This window comes from Camelus bactrianus, chromosome 19 (genome assembly GCF_048773025.1).
Source record: "Camelus bactrianus isolate YW-2024 breed Bactrian camel chromosome 19, ASM4877302v1, whole genome shotgun sequence".
Lineage (NCBI taxonomy): Eukaryota > Metazoa > Chordata > Mammalia > Artiodactyla > Camelidae > Camelus > Camelus bactrianus.
In genome coordinates, this window is record NC_133557.1 from 31,197,167 (window position 1) to 31,213,927 (window position 16,761).

A 16,761-nucleotide genomic window follows, 5' to 3' on the forward strand; every position below is an offset into this window, starting at 1 on the left:
TCTATTCCTAGGAATTCACACATTTCTTCTAAATTGTCTAATTAGGTGGTGTACAACTTTTCATAGTTGTCTCTTATGGCCCTTTGAGTTTCTTTAGAATCTTTGTAATCTCTTTCATTTCAGATTTTATCTGATTTCTCTTTTTTCTAAAGCAGGCTAAAGTTTTATCAATTTTGTTTATCTTCCCAAAAGAACAACTCTTAGTTTCTTTTATTTTTGTTTTTTTAAGCCTCTATTTCATTTATTTCTGCTCTACTCTTTGCTGTAGCCTTCCGTTTGCTCACTTTAGGCTTAGTTTTGATTTCTTTTGTTTTCTAGTTCCTGGAGGTATAAAATCAGGCTGTTGTTTTTGTTTTTTGTTTTGTTTTGCTTTTTTTTTTTTTTTTTGAGAGCTTTCTTCTTTTTTCATGCAGGCATTTGCCACTATAAATTTCCCTCTTAGTACTGCTTTTGCTGCATCCCATAAATTTTGCTATGTTGTGTTTTTGTTTTCATTTGTCCCAAGACAGTTTCTAAAATCCCTTTTAATTTCTTCCATGACCCACTGATGCTCAAGAGTGTGCTGTTCAACTTCTACCTATTTGTGAAGTTTCCAGTTTTCCTTCTGCTATTTATTTCTAGTTTCATTCAGTTTTGATCAGAAAAGATACTTGATATGACCTCAATCTTAAATTTGTGAAGACATGTTTTGTGACCTAACGTGTGGTCTCTCTTGGAGACTGTTCCATGTGTGCTTGAGAAGAATGTGTGTGCAATATTCACTGCAGCACGATAACCAAGAGGTGGATGCAGTCTGTCTGTGCATTGACCAAAAATGTGGTGCATACAAACAATGGCATGTTATTCAGCCTCAGACAGAGAAGGAAAAGTACCTTATACAACAGCACAGATATGCCGAGTGCAGCAAGCCGACATACAAAGGCAAATACCACACAATTCCCTCACATGAGTTGTCGAAAATAGTCAAACTTACAGAAATAGACAGTAGAACCGTGGTTTCCAGGGGCTGGGGGAGGGGGAAATGGGAAGTTACTGTTCAACAGGTATGAAGTTTGAACTAATTCCCCGTGATGCCCACAGTTACCGATACTGCACTTAAAAATTTGAATAGAAAGTAGATCCCACATTAACTGTCCTTACTACTATAAAAAAGTGAATGAATGAATTTGCATTCATAACAAATAGAGACGATCTCAGGAGCAGGGAGACTGGGAAGGTGGAGGGTGTGTTACTGAGCTGGTCTCTGGCGGGGCACCTGGGCTCCCATCCAGAAAGTTGCTATCCCCTCTTCACTATTAAGTGACACATTTGATCCATACAGTTGGACCATTCTGAGGACTTGAGACGTTGACTTGACAAAGGATGGGAAAGGGGACATTATCCACCAACTCCCACCCACCACTGGTTGCCCCCAGGGAGTGATCTGTACCCCCACCTCTCCCTACACACACACTTGGGTTTAGCCAGGCAGGGCTGAGGGTTCCTTGGAGGTGGAAGAAGATGCTGCTGGGCCCTGAGCTGGGCAGCTGCCTCCTGGCTGTTCTGTGCACGTCAGGGATGTGACCCAGCCGGAGTGACACACTTCAGTGTACAGCCCGCCCTGGGGTGACCCCATACCCTGGTCAGGACTCTAAAGGTGGCTCGGCTGTTTCAGGGTCTGGGACTGCAGTTGGCAAGTGCCATGTCCCAAATGCTATTTGCAAGGTGAGCTTGTAGAGCAAAGCCACTGGGGACAGAGGCTCCTGCGGCTGCTTGTTTGACAAACCACCTCCACGGAGTCACATTTGGGAGGTTTGTTCCTTCCTCAGCTGTGCCTCTGGACTATCAGAGACCAAGCCTCTCAGAGGCCCGACCCCTACCCAGTGCAGGAATGACTCCGCGTGGGCTCAGGCAGTGTCACATGTCTGGCCTCCAAAGTCAGGGGAGCCAGGGAGTTTTCAAATGATAGAAACACATCCCTGGCTTGGCTCCCACAGTTACCACCTTAGAGACGCTTTACCCTCCATTTTCCCCAGCATAATTTCCTCTCGAGGCACCACGTCTATGCAGGGAGCAACAACAGGCAACTGATGCTCCCTAGTTCCTTGGCCTCTGCTCCAGACCTAACTCGCACAGCCGCCTGCGCCTCCTGGGAACCCTCCAGCCTCACCCGGGGCTGCTCCGTCTTTAGGAAAACACCAGGGCAGAGTCTCAAGGAGGGACATGTAACTTGCATTTAGTCTCTTGAAATGCATTGTCTCACTTTTTTTTTTTTTTTTTTTTTTTTTGGTCTTTCCCCTCCTCCTCACCGTCTCCTTTTGGGGTTGGAGAAAAATGAGTTGAGATACATGATTCCTATCTTGCTTTTCCTCTGCAAACAAGAGTGTGAGCAGAATAAGGCATTCCGTATGTGAAGGGAAGGCGTGAGAGGGCTTGCGTGCTGAGCTGAGGCCTCCTGGGAATGGCTACTTCCTTGCAGCTGCATGAGAGAAGCAAACCTCATTAGGGACATGCTTGGAGTTTCAGGGTCCAAGTTCTGTGATTACAGCTGAATCGACTAGATGCTGGGCTAACTCAGCTGCCTCGGACAGGCTGTTCCCTGCAGGTACCAGGAAGAACAGACATTGCCTCCCTCCCCAACAATATCAAAAGGCAGTAGGACAGCCTGTGAGCTCACCTGCATCACAGGCTCCTGGAGGTGAGAGTATGGTTCCTCCCTGTGTCCCCCTGTAAGCGGCTAAGTGAGCTGGCATTGGAGACAGCTGGGCTGGGTCTGCGTCTACCCTGCCTCTGAGCTGCGCATGTTACAGTTAGCTATCGACTGCCGTGTAACAAATCACCCATAACTTAGTGTCTTCAATCATCCGCCTCTAATGGTATCTTACAGTTTTGCAGGCCAGGAATCTTGTTCCTTGTAAAGTCAGTGAAGCTCACTTGGACCTGCTCAGCTGGTGGATAGGCTGGCCCAGAAGGTCCTGGGAAGCTTCACTCACAAGGTGGGCTTCAGTCACAGCTGGAAGTCCCCCTGCACACGGCCTCTCCAGCATGGTGGCCTCAGGGGTTAGACCTCCTACATGGAAACTCAGGATCCCAGAGAGTGTGTTCCAAGAAGCCGCCTGGGAGCCGCAAGGCTTCTTATGATGTAGTATCAGGGGACTCAGGGGTCAGTTCTGTCACATTTGGCCAAACGAGCCATGAAGGCCAGCCCAGACACAGGGGAGGGGAGTTCAGCTTCACTTCTAGATGGAAAGAGTAACAAACACTTGGATGCCATCCTGTCTCTGAACAGGCAGAGCTGACACTCCGTTTACAAGCCCCGTTTCTTCCGGAGTAAATAAGGACAATGATGGGCCCAACTTCAGGAAATGCACATGAGGATAAAATAAGACAGTGCAGTTAGAGCACTCGGCCTTTGGCCCGTGAATAGGGTCAGTAGGGAAGGCGGTTCAGGCTGGATGGAAGCTCCTGATCACCAGAGTCCCAGTGCCCACCAGCCATGCCAGCCTCTTCCAGCCACATCATCTCTCTGGTGCTTTCACAGTGCTCCTCTGGACACTGAATTTCGAGTGCAATAAATCGGTTCCTGGGTGGGAAGGGCCATGGGGCTCAGCGAAGACCATAATCTCTAAAGAGCAATGAGTGTATTGAGAATGTGCCTTCTCCAGCAATAATTTATGCATGAAAGAGATCACTGAAACCCCGAAAAGAAGAAGATGGTTGGTAAGTGCAGTGTGCTTCATGCTGCCAGCTCCCAAGTCTTGAGCACCTAAGCGGGAGAGCGTGAGGGCAGCTTTGTTCATTGGCATCTACAAATCCCTGATGTGGTCAGTGCTCAGCAGGACTCAGGAGACGACAGGTGTGACCAGCAGGGTCCAGAGCAGGTGGCTCACCCAGGCCCGGAGCCACCCAGCACACCCCTTTTCCACGTGCAGCCGCGGATCAGTCCTAGTCCACTTTCTGTGGCAGGGGTCTTGTTCTGGGGGATCAGTTCTACAGGTTAGCTTCAGAGCTGGGTCACCTGTTGAGCAGAGCGGGGGACCATGTTTGTACTGCCCCCCACTTTCTTTCTTCTGGGCTCCTCATCTCCCACATAGAGCCCAGCAGCCTTGACCCTCCCCACTGCCCTACCTGGATAGGTGATACCCCTGCCGCTCCTAGACCCCAGTCACATTCCCCTCCATCAAATCGGGTACTCACTGGCCCAACTCATGGGAGCCCCTTTATTAGAATTATATCAGAAATCAAGTCACAATAAGCTGCTCAAGATGGAAACATTCGAAGTGGTTTCATGCCTCAGCCACCAGTGGGCACGCTCAGCCACCTGGGGACATGGAGAGCAGAGTCCCTGAGGCCCCAGCTTGATGTTTGCCAAACAGGAATCTGCAGGGCTGGGCTGGGGTCCAAGCACCCATATTTTAAGACGCTTGTTAGGTGGTTGGAGAACCCCTGCCTTATCCCAAAGATGTGAATTTTGCAGGGGTCGGGATTTCGAACAGGTGTCTGTCCAACTGCCTCTGCAGCCTCTACTCCATCAGTGCTTCGGCCATGGACCCAGAAGCAAAGGCAAACGGAGGGCCCTGCACTTAGCGGGCTGCCTGTGCCCAGTCCTCCAGTGCTCGTCCCCCTGCACCCAAGCAGCACGAATAGGGGCTGTCATGCCCCCCAAGGAATCCAGCCAGCTCTCGACAGCCCTGGGACTTGTGTTCTGGAGAAGGCGGTCAGTAGTCATCCCCCCAAAGTTTGGTAATAAAACCAGTTAACCATAACCTGAAAGGATCTGACCGGCGACTCTACAGGTGGAAGGTGCTTCCCCACAGAACCCCGAGGGGCTGACGCCGTCAGGACGCCCCACGGCTCGGAGAGGCCTGTCATTGTAAAGTCCACACTCCGCTTCTGTTCCACCTTCCTGGTCTCTCTTGTGTTTTATTGCCACTTTCTGTCTACTCGTATTTCCATCATCTCCCCCATTTTCTCCCTCCCCTTGAATCTCATATCACCTGTTTTGCTGTTTAATTGGTTTCCTCTCCTCCAACACTTGTTTTTATCATCCCCCTTGCCCTCCCTACCCAGCCCCCCACCTCCCGACCTTCCAAATCCCTTGTTGGTGCTTCAGGCTGAATCACCTCCTCTGGTCCTCCCGCCCCGGCGCTCACGGGAAGAGAGAAGAAAAACCGCCCGAAGTCCTTCCTCCCAGGCTGGGGGCAGCCTTGTGGGACCCCTCCCCACGCCCCCGGACTGTCCAGGAGATGCTCCTCCTCTCTCAGTCATCCACTCATTCACTTATTCAGACATTTGCCCGCTCTGGGCCGCACCGTCCCAGTGGTGGGGAGAGCAGTGGGTCAGGGAGAGGTGCCTCAGCACCGCGGACATCAGACAAACAAGAACCAGAGCGACAGGGGCGAAGGGTCCCTGCTGAGCAGGGGTGGGTGGGCAGCCTTGCTGGGGGTCCCGCAGGGCCCCTCTGATCTGCAGCCTCCAGGCTGAGCAGCAGTCAGCCCTGCGAGGACCTGGGGCAGAATGTTCCAAACAGCAAGTGCAGGACCTCGGAAGCAGGACCCAGCTCTGAGAAGCAAGGCCAGTGGAGGGGGCGTGGTTAGGACAGGGGCCAGGTGGCGCAGGTCCTTGTGGGCCACAGAGAGACCATTACTGAGGGTCCAACCCGAGGGCATGAAGCAGGGCTGGATGTGACGTCTCTGAGTCAAGGTTTTCAGAGGACCCTGTGGGGCCTGGTCTGCAAAGAAGGGGGGAGGCTGGAGAGGGGAGGCCGCTGCAGGGATCCAGGTGGGAGACGAGAGTGGGGGGACGGTTCGATCCCCAGCTGGAGGGCAGTGGGCAGACTTGAGATCTGCTTTCGGGGAAGGATCAACAGCAACAGAGAAAGTAAAAGGGAACAAAACCGATTCTCTGCCCCAACCTGGAGGGCACAGGAGCACCAGGCCTCCAAGACACAGCCGGCATGGCTACCCCATGCTAAGGGGTCCCAGGGGGCGTGGAGGGGTATGGGCAGTGCCATGGCCCTAGATGTCGGGGCCCGCCCATCCTGGGGACACAGGGGCTGTGACAGGGTGAGCGCCCCCCTCACTGATGTTTACTCATCTTCACACATCCGCTGAGGCCACTGCGACCTCCTTTTCTCCTCCTGGTGAAAACCAGCCAAGGACAAGCCAGACATTGTGCGGGTCATGAGCAGGTACTGTCACTAGCTTCCCGTGACACGTGCTCCCTGCTCCCACCCCGGAGTCCCCCTTTCCTAACAGCAGATGGGAAACAAGTAGCAAAACAGGCACAGAGACCAGAGCCCCCCAGATCCTGAGACGACCTGGGGTGCCTGCACCGTCCCGGTTCGGCTTTGTTGTTCTGACCCTTTTCCCTTCTGCTCTACAGAAGTTCCCAAAGGTCCAAAGTCCCTGCCCCACTCCTTCCAGGCCCAGAGGAGCAGCGGCACCTGGGCAATCAGATCCAGCACAGCCCAGGCCCTTCTCAAAACCCAGTAAAGCTGACCAACTTCCTAGGGCCACTGGCATGGGCCAGGGTGTGGGTCTGGACTCAGGCAGCCCTGGGTCAAGGTCCCAGACCTCCGCCTGCTCCAGGCCGTGGCTTCCTGCTCTGTCTGATGAGCGCGTGTCGGAGGTTGCCCGGGTGCTCCTATGCTGCTGGCTAGGGCCAGAGTGGTCCTCACTGCCTTATCCAGCCGGCCACTGGGGGCTGGATGTGGGGCTACGTGGGGAGGGGTGGCTACACTGGGCACCCACCTTCCAGGCCCTTGGAGGAGTATCAGGGGAGGCATACGGAAAACAGCTCCTCGACAGTGAGACAGTGTGACAGTAGGAGGTATGTACGAAGTCCTAGGCCAGCCGGAGCCAGCCCTGTGTCCCTGAAGAAAGGCCAGTGCAAGACAGAGAGGTCACCTCCCACAGGAAAGCTGACTGACTGGGTCCCAGCGGGGGCACACATTTGTGCTCCTGGTGGAGCCAGAGGTCAAGTTCTCAGGGTGGGGCTGGGGCCGTGGGAGGGGGGCGACTGATCCTAAGCCTGGAAAAGGACGAAGATGCAGTGAGGTTGGGAAGGGACGTCTGAGCCTTCCTTCCTGGGGTGTCTGCCCCCAGAGCACGAGGCGGCCCCCTGGGTTGTGTCACACTGCCCAGTGCAGAAGCGCAGCCTGGCCAAGCGCCGGCCCGTGACCCGGACGCCCCCCCACGCCTCCAGGTCTGTCTCTGTCTGCAGAACGTGGGAAAGCCCACCTCCTGGGTGTGTGAGGACACACGAGGTGACAGTTCCCAGCCCCTCCAAACAAATTATCAACAAACACTGAGGGAGAAGGACGATGTTGGTGAAAATAAGACAGTAATGGCAGCAGCCGTCCCCTTTCCCCCGGGGCAGTCCGCTGGGGCGAGTGTCAGCGGAGCTGAAGGCAGAGAGCCGCTTGTGCTGGCCTGTCTCTGTCGCTCGCACGTTTTCCCCTTCAGACTGTTCCCGTGGGTTCCACGCGGGGAGGTTTGCTCGAGCGGGTGGCAGTCTGCACTCGTTTCTGCAGCATCTGAACACCTTCAGTTGCCCACAAAGATTCTGCTTTATTCCAAGGACACACCTTTTGCTAACTTCTACCTGCTTCCTTTATAAAGCAGCTTTTTGTCTAGCATTGTAGTGTCTAAAAAAAATAATGATAAATAATGGAAAAACAAATTAACATCAGATGACAAGGCAGGGGAACGTAGCCCCAACGCAAGTGTTCGGTTAGCTTCCAAAGGTGAACCCCTTGGTTCACACACGCCTCCCCAACAAGTGGGAGGGAGGAGGCGCTCACCTAGCACACGTCTGCTGGCCCATCACAGTCACGAGGAGACAGTCACTGACACGCCACCCTCCCAGCTGAATTTTCTTAATCTCTCTTAGAAACAAAAGCAAGCTCTTCTCCTGGGCTTCTCAGCCAGCAGCCTGAGAGGACAGCTCCTCCTCCAGGTGGGCCGTCCCCCGCTGGTGCTGGGCAGAGCAGGGCTGGCTGGAGCTCTGCCCCAGGGCAGCTGTGTCTCCAGCTCCCCAGCTCCCCAGGACACCCAGATTCAGCAGATCCAAGGGGGTCCAGCAAGCAGCATTTCTATGATGCTCCCAGGAGCTGCCCACGTTGGTGGGAGAGGCCAGTGGTTCTCAAACATGAGCTTGTGTGAACAACAGCCCAAGAGGCTGTTAAAAGGCCAGGCCCCAGGCTCTGTTTCCCAAAGTGCCAAGTCAGCGGGTCCCGGGTGGAGCCCAGGAGTCTGCATCTTCACGAGCCTCAGAGGATTCTGCAGCAGCTCATCTGAGGACAGAGGTGGGGCTGGAAGAGGGTCCGTTCATGTGCAGACTTCCATTTGGTAGGTCTGGGGGGTGGCCTGAGGTTCTGCATTGTCAAGAAGCCCCCTCGGGGAGTCCGCGCTGCCAGCCTGAGAACTATCCTCTGGAATCCGCTGCCTCGTATTTCAGACGTCTCCTCCTTCCTCCCAGTGTATCCTCACTGCCTCATTCACAGCAAGTCTGATAAACCAATGCTCTCTGCTGGACTTGCATCAGTTACTGCAGTGTGTCTGGAAATGCGAGCTCCCAAAGACATCATGTGCTGCGCACACGGGCTTCCTCCGGCCAGTGAGATCGGGAAGTGCTCCCCAGGCCAGGGGCGCAGGGCCCGGGTGGGAACGCTAGTGCTGAAGTCCACTCCCCCACCTGCCCTGGTGAGCGTTGACGGTGATAACAGACCCCATCGTGGCATCAGGATGGCTCTGCGAGTTACTGCACATGAAGCTCCGCCTTGTGCGTCGCCTGAGGCTGGTCGTTGTCAGGATAGCCTACCTGGTCTGCAAGTCACCTCGAGCTTCGGGAGCATCAAGTCTCTGGGACATTCAGTGGTAGGAAGCGTGGTGCCAAGTCTCCTCCAGTCTTTGGGTCTCAGGACGCCCCACTCAACACCATTTAAAACAATTCCAGTTGGCATGCGTGTTTGCACCAAGCAGTTTCAGGGAGGCTGGCAGAGCAGGTGCTGGGTGCTGGGTGCTGGGATCGCCCTCCTGGGAAACACTCCATATCACGCTCAGGCCTCTGGAGACAAGGGCGCATTCCAGCCCTGGACATTTCAGGACAATAGCGAGGACCTGGGCTGGCCCCTGTTAGCTCCCTTGGCAGTGATGAAGTCCCCTGAGCAAGGGGAGAGTTTGAAGGGTCTCTGAGAGGTGTCAGCACACTGCTGAGGAATGGAGTCCCCAGCGTGGGATCTGGGTGAATCTGGCCACGAAACGTCACTGGTGACACAGGATCTGTGCTGAGTCCGAACATAAAGATGGGCCAGGCACATTCAGCCACTTACAGGGTCACCCTGCTCCTCTCCCATCAGGCTGGGAATGGGCAATGCTCGGGCCGGGTGTGGCAGGCCGGTACTGATCCAGTGTCCCCTTTCATTGTCTCCCAGTGACTGGGTGAAAAACCCAAAGTCACCCCGTGATCTTGGACACATCACTTACCCTGACCATCCTGAGTTCTCTAAAGTCTGATTTCCTGAAGTCCAAGGCAGCAGGCTGCCCGGCGGGATGCCCGGCCCCTGTGCAAGGGTTCTGGGTGGGATGGGTGGGGGCTGGGCCACAGCTTTCCTGCCCTCCTGCCCGAGCTGGCTCTGGCCTGGGCTCAGCGGTTCACTCAGTCTTCATCCCCTCCTTTGCAGCATCTCTCTTAAACCAGAACCAGTGTGCTCTGGACACGAGCTCTCCAAGCCAAGACAAAGAAACCTGAAATACCTGAGCAAACACCGCTTCTCTTTACGTCTCCCAGCCAGACGAGAAGGAGCAGGAACAGCTACTCCCTTTCCAAGCTGTACATACTTCTCACTTGATGATCCCTTAGAGAAGTGTCCCCCCAGTTCAGAAATCGCCCAAGCGGGGACATGGAGCCGCCGGCCTGCGGGCGACCTTCCTGACAGCTCTTCACGGTGGGCATCTCTGCCTTTCCCTTCCCGGGGCCTCTAATTTCCTTCTTGGCTTCTCAGGCCTAACACTGTATTTTGATGCACAAATCAGCATTAGCCCCTTCCCGGTCCTTAAGGGCGTATCACAGCCCGGGGCCCAGACCTGGATCTTCCTGTGCCCTGTGGGTCTATGCCACCTGCTGACGAATTGCAGCCCTGGTCCCCTCTGTTCTTCCTGGTTGGCTAGTCTCTGAAGGGTAACTCCTGACAGGCCCAAAGCAGTGCAAGACCAGGAGGTGGGCCTGGGTCAGGTGGTCAGTGGGAAGACCCTTGAAACATACAGGACAGATGGGTGTGCCCACCCCCACTGTGGGCCGAGGCAGGAAGTTGGACCTAGGCAGCAGGGGCTTCCTACTCAGAAGGGGTACCCAGGGTTTGGGAGCTGGGACCCCTGCGCCTTGTTCAGTCTTCACGACCCCCACCCTTCCACTTCTCCCCTGTAGAACATGGGTGCCAGATGCCCTGTCCCGGCCGGGTGGTGCGGTGGAGCGAGGCGGAGGGGCGCGGGCGCGAGGGGCTCGGGTGCGGCGCGGGGGGCGCGGCGCCTTTAAGGCCCGCGTCAGGCCGGGCTGCGGGGCGGGGCTTCGGCGGGGCCGCCGCGCCGCTTCACCTGCAGTTCCGAGCGCGAGGAACAGAGGCGCGGGCGGCTGTGAGGCCGGCGGACGCACCGGCCCGAGGGAGCGCGCCGCCGGCCCGACTTGGCCTCGCTCCCGGAGCCCGGCGGCGGTCGCGGCATCGCAGCCTGGCTGGAGGCGCGGGGCCCGCTCGAGCGGCGGCGGCGGCGGCGATCGGAGCGGCGCGATCGGGGCGGCGGCGGGGAGCGGGCTCCGGGCGCCGGGCACCGGGCAGGCGCCGGGGCGCGGCGCGGCGGGGAAAATGACCCGGGGCTCCGGCGTGCTCCTCGTCCTGCTCTCGCTCTCCAGCGCGCTCCGGGTAAGTTGCAGCCACTCGCCCCGGCCTTTCGGAAGCCCGGGAAGCGCGGGGCCGCCCCCGGAGCTGGCAGGGCGCGCATTCGCCCGGCGGGGCTCTCCGGGGCTGCCCCCGCCGCGCGCACCGCTGCATCCAGCCGGCTCCCGCGCTCCGCGAAGCCGCCTGCGGTCGGCAGAAGCGCAGAGCCGCCGGCTTAGCGGGGAGCGGCGGTGCGGAGAGAGGTGGGAGTGTGGGTGGAGGATGTAGGGAGATCTGCCCGAAGCGGGACTCGCTGAGCATCCCTCAGCCGCCCTAGGTCCGCGGCCGCTGCCCGGAGCTCGCTCGCCCGCGCCAGGACAGGCTGCCCGCTAGCGGAGCCGGCGCGCCCTCCATCGCCCGCTCGCCGCGCTCCTCCGGAGTTGGCGAGCCCAGCCCGGGCTGGGGCTGCAAACGAGGGGAGCTGGCGGCAGCGGACCGGGCATCAGGGTGCTAGGGACAACCTGTCTGGCCTCCCCTGCTAGGGGCTGAGTGCTCCTGAAGCACTCAGGCGCCGCCTCCATCCGTGTCCTCTGTGTGCTGGCTGGGACGCCGCTGCGGGTGGGCAGTGAATATGGACCGCGGGGCACCCTCGCCGCCTACTCCCCGAGGCGCTGGCTGCAGCCGGTGTCCAGCGGGGCCCTCGCCGCGCGGAGCGGGGCCGGGGAGCCAGGCGCCAGGCAGGCGCAGGGTGAGATGCAGCCGAGAGCGCGATCCGGGCGCCCGCATTCTTCCTGCGGAGCCCCGAGAGCTCGGTCCCCTGCCCTGCTCTGAGCCTGCTGGGTGCAGGGCCGAGGGGCAGCGTGAGGGCTGCGCCCGGGGGCGCCCCTAGGGGAAGGCGGAGGGGCGGCGAGAGTTGCAGGAACCCCCTCTCGTGGCCGATCGGCCTCGCTGCTCTTCCCGGGCCGCGCTGTTGTAACCTCGGAAATAAACAAGTGCCGCGGCCAGAGGCCCGCTCTGAGGACGCGGGGCGCTCCGGTGCGCTCGACCCACGCCCGGGGCGGGTGGAAACTTTCCTTGGCGAGTTAGCTTCCCCCGGGCTTCTGTCCTATTTGGAGCTTCGCTCCCGGGGCACGGAACCGCAGTTTGGAGCTTTATCCTAGGAATGACCCCGCGCCCTGCTCTTCCTCCCCGCGGTGCTTTTTGGTGGGGGAGCCACGTCTGGGCCGGCCTCAGGGTGCCGGGAGCTCCAGGCTGGGGCGGCCTCCCGAGCCGGAGACGAAGGCAGGCGGGCGGCGGCGCGCTGAGCTGGAGGAGGCGGGCGGCGGCGTGGAAGCGCGTTCCGCTCGGCAGCCCCGCGAAGGCGCGACTGCAGGGTGCGGGCTGCGCCCCTTCTCCCTGTGATCGCCTGGACGCTGAGCCGTCTTGCTCCCTCTCCTGTCTTGCGGCTGGCTTCCTTGTTGCACATGCAGTCTCTCCCTCCACTCCCCATCCCTGCACGGTGGACCTGCAGCCTGGGAGGGGGCCCTTGGCCCACCTCCCCCCTTCCCTGCCCTCCTGGTGCCCAGAGCTCTAGACCTCCCACTGGGCAGGAAAGCCCAGCGTGCTGCGGAGGACAGGACAGGAGGACACTCACCTTTCCCCGTCAGTTAGGGGAGCTCTCTGGCCTGGTTAGGCTGGAGATGGGGGCTCCAAGAAGTGGGGGAAGAGGACTGGAGGGTGGAAACCTCCCCTGCCTTCCTGCAGCCTCCCTCAGAGCAAAGCTCGGAGCTGAGTCTCCGAGAACCTGACTTCTTGCTCTGCCCCTCTTCTTCCTCCCTGCCTACCACAGGGAGGAGCAGCCTCCTCGTCCACCCCACCCAGAGCCTGGGCACTGGGGCAGGAGGTGAAATGGCCCCTCGCAGGAGCCTGCTGCCTTGGCCCCCCCTCCTCCTCGTCTCCCCTGGCTAAGCCCTGGCCCTCCTGCCTCCTCCTGGACAGTCCTCAGACCTTCCTTTCCGCCATGTGTCAGGGCCCTCAGCCTTGCTGTCAGCTGGCCTGTCCCCCCTGCAGTACCCCCCCCTTCAGGAGGACATGGAAACCATGGGGGCAGACCCTGGGTTACATCTGGGTGGGGCTGTGGCTGATGGAAGTTTGTCATAGCCTGAGACCTTGCAAGCAGCAGGCCCTGCTTAATTTTGGCTGGATGAAATTTCTGTGGACTTTTCTTTGTCCTAACTTCTTTTCATTCCGTTCTCAGGCCCACAATGGGGATCTTACAGCCAGGGAGACCTGCAAGGCGGGATTCTCTGAAGAAGATTACACGGCGTTAATCTCCCAGAATATTCTGGAAGGAGAGAAGGTCCTCAAAGGTAAGGCAGACATGGAGATGAAATGGCATTCCGTGCTTTGGATTAGGGAAGCATGGCCACCCATGGAAAAAGAGGCTGGGCTGGCTCTGAGCCAGGCTCTTTGTAAAATGATGGTCCAGGGGTCAAGGGAAGTAGAGACTGGTTGGCCTCATGGCCTTTTGCATCCCAGGTGAATGATTCAGAGTCCTTGTCATTTTCTGAGTGAGGTGAATCATTTCCTGGGCAACAAATTGGAATTCGGATGCAGCGTCACCCAAATAGTGTGCAGAGAGACACTTTCTTACCAAGTATTTTTGTGTATGAAATTCTGGATTCTTAAATTATGCCTGCTTTGAAATGGATGATAAAGCAGACGATGTTGTTGGGAATGCGGTAAATAAGCCCACAGACGTTCTGTTCACAAATGTGGCATTCGTTTTCATCCCCGTCCCACTGACAACACGGAAACACACATGCAGAGGGAACTACCCATTAGCTCTGCCGTAGCTGCCGGGTGATACCCACGCCTGTGACGGGGAAGTCACTGACAGCTTCAAAGCCCAAAGGACAAGAGACCACTCTGCAAGTCGATCGGTCTCCCTTTCAAGACAAACTCATTACACTTTGGTTTTGCACGGGAGGGGAAATGTATCACCTCATTCTTCCTTGAGATTTCAAAGTGGCACCTCAAATAGCTCGACCACCTGGGCCACGTGCCTTCCATCCCCGCACCAGTTTCCCAGAAGCCACTGCGTTTAACCAATTTCAAAGCGATGGAGGGAACAAACTTTCGCAAAGCATCAAAGCCACATCTCGGTCTCACGACCAAACTGTCCTCAGGCCACTGGCTTTCCCCCCATCTTCTGCTTTAGGAAATAGTTTTCCCTTAAGCTCTGACAACAGATCCTTCATGGGGGTGGGGGCACACTCACACAGAGTTGGGGGGGGTCTTTCAGACCCTCTCCTGGAGACAGCTTGTTGACTTACTGTGTGTGACTAATTATACAAATCAGGGTCTTATTTCGCACCAAGTCCAACTTTTCCTACTTATTTGTTGTCCCCTGAGTTGACTGTCAAAATAGAGGTTTGCTACTATTGACTCTTTCATTGATTATCAAAACAAAACAAAAACAAAAACAAAAAATAACCTCTTGGCAGCTGGCCCAGAGGCAGGATGGCTTTGCTTTATGAGTGGGTGGATATGGGAAGAGCTTTCAAGAGATGCTCTGTTCACTGCACGGTGTGTGTCATTTTAGAGTTAGAAAGCGTAGACCGTCTTTCAGGATCTGCAGGTTTATGAGAGCCCCTGTGTGCCCAGGAGAAGGCCTGGAAGATTCTCGCAGGCTCAGGGCGTTGTACTGCCGTTTGCGCATCCAGAGGCTGGCATCCTTGCCACCTCCCTCTGCGGCAGAACCTGATAAGATCTTGGAGGACCAGGCTTAGTCAGAAATTGAAGAAAAAGTGCCTCTGTTTTCATAACGGCAAGTGCCACCTACTACGGAAGAGAATGACAGCTGCTCATGCTTTTCACAGTCAAGTGTGAGGCTTCTGACTAGCGTCTCCCCCTCTCCTGGTGGGCCGTGGGGGTCCGGGCTGAACCGCCCTCTGCTCTTGGCCCGTGCTGGGTGGGGGGAGCATTGATCTCTGGCTGGATGCTGACCTGCCCCACATACCCACGTGGTTTTCACCTGGTGGAGGACAAAACGTCCGTCATCGTGGGAGAACTTGAACCAGCTCCTGGGCTTTGTGGACGCGAGACTCATATTCTAAGCACTTAACTTACGCCCGAGATGAAGCCCAGCCGATCCCTGGTGAAGGGGAAGATGGCAGAATATCTCCCTCCCCCGTGTGTGCCACCCCCTCACTCTTCTCAGGGATGGAGCTGTTTTTTTATCTTAGAAACAATTTTACACATCTGGAGGCAAAAGCCAACACTGACATACACTTGAACCAGGGCAGATAAAAATCTATTTGTGCAGAAAACTTTGCGAAGCACAAGACCACAGTCAAGATGGGTGTGTCAAAAAGAAATGAGTGGCAGAATACTTCTGTTATTCTGGTAGAAATCAGCTTAGATAGTGAATGACTACTCATATAATTGAGTTATTCCAACGGAGAGAGCTGAACCTTAATTTGACAAGCAGAGCTTCACAGAGTCCCCGTTTTATTCCAAGTGTGCCATAAGCTACTAACGACTGCCTTGTGGCTCCTTCTCTGCCTGAGTCAGTTCACGGGCAGCCCCAAACATCCAGATTCCAGAAGGAGAGACTTGTTACACCGTAATTAACTTGTTTATGATAAATGGATGGAAGAAATGTCGTGGCATTTTGTTTTATGTCTAAATGAAAAGCGTGTGCATTCTAGAAATTTCACGCTAATTAGGCTTAAAATAGTCTCCCCCGATAGGGTAGCAAATACTGTGGCGAACCTTCTGAATGGCGGAGCCACTGCGGGCCGCAGCGCAGGGCGTTTGTGCAGCTGGTGCATCGTTCCGAGGACACCCTGCGTGTTGTGTTTCCTGTCCGCGCACTTTCTGGCGAGCACTCGAACGTAATTGCATATACTCTCATGCTGTAGTTTTGTTTTCAGGATAAATCACCGATGGCCATGATCACTGGTGCATGGTAATGTCTAAAATAGGATGGTTAAGCCGTTTTCCTTAGGCTAAAACGGAGCGTTCTCTACACCATAGTTTAGCGTGGGGTAGTGGCTGAGCGGTGTCTTTTTCTCTGCTTTGTAAATAATTAACAGTCAGCCCGGCCCAAGGCTGCCTCTCATGCTGTTGCACTGACCTGTTCTCTCCTGGCGGGCACAGCTCTGCCAAAACCCAGACCAGCTTGGAGGCAAAACCCCACAAGGATGGGAGAGTGAGGGGTGTCCTGGTGGGAGCTCTTACCTGCCCTCGCTCCTGGAGCAGAGGGTGACGAGTGAGCAGAAAGGTCTGCTGGGGCAGGAGGATGTGGGGTCTGGACATGGCCCCATGAATTCGGACACTGCAGAAAGAGGAGCTTTGTTTCTGATGACTTCATTTAAAAAGACTGCCTCAGAAAAGCCTTCCCTCTCGCGGTGAGTTTAGGACCGTTTTTTGCCCTTAACCACACTCTGATTCCTCACTGGAGAATTTATATTATCTGGTCAGTCATCTCTCTTACTTAAACTGCAAGATTCATGAGGCCAGCAGCCCTGTCACTCGGTTTAACATTTAGAATGTTCTTGGCCAGTAGGACGAAACCCAATTAACAGGCTCTTAAATGAATGGGGGCTTAATTTGCCTCACATAACAGTGAAGAGATAGGTGGTTGAGGGCTGCAGCAGGAGACAAGCGGCACCATTTCATGCCTAAAGTTCATTCTTATCATTCTACCATCTTTAGTTTGTCAGTTTATTGCCTCATCATTGCAGACTGGCTGCTGTGGCTCCAGGCATTGCATTCGAGTTCGTAGCAAGCAAGAAAAAGAAGGGAGTGGTAGCACCCTCTGCATCTCTTCCTTGTATCAGGAATGCAAATGCTTACTCAGAATCCTTGCAGAAGTTCTCATGGGGAGAACTGAGTCAAATACCACTCCCAGTGGAAAGAGGTAG

General features: G+C 55.9%; 1 protein-coding gene across 2 annotated transcripts in view; it reads left to right on the forward strand.

The window, feature by feature from the left end:
• Nucleotides 1-10,840: 10,840 nt before the first annotated feature.
• Nucleotides 10,841-16,761, forward strand: part of CDH4 (cadherin 4) — a 465,223-nt gene continuing 459,302 nt past the window's right edge. For both annotated transcript variants that reach the window (XM_074347526.1, XM_074347527.1), the window contains exons 1-2: nt 10,841-10,897; nt 13,089-13,200. In XM_074347526.1, the coding sequence (XP_074203627.1) occupies nt 10,841-10,897; nt 13,089-13,200 (169 nt within the window). The remainder of the gene's footprint in view (nt 10,898-13,088; nt 13,201-16,761) is intronic.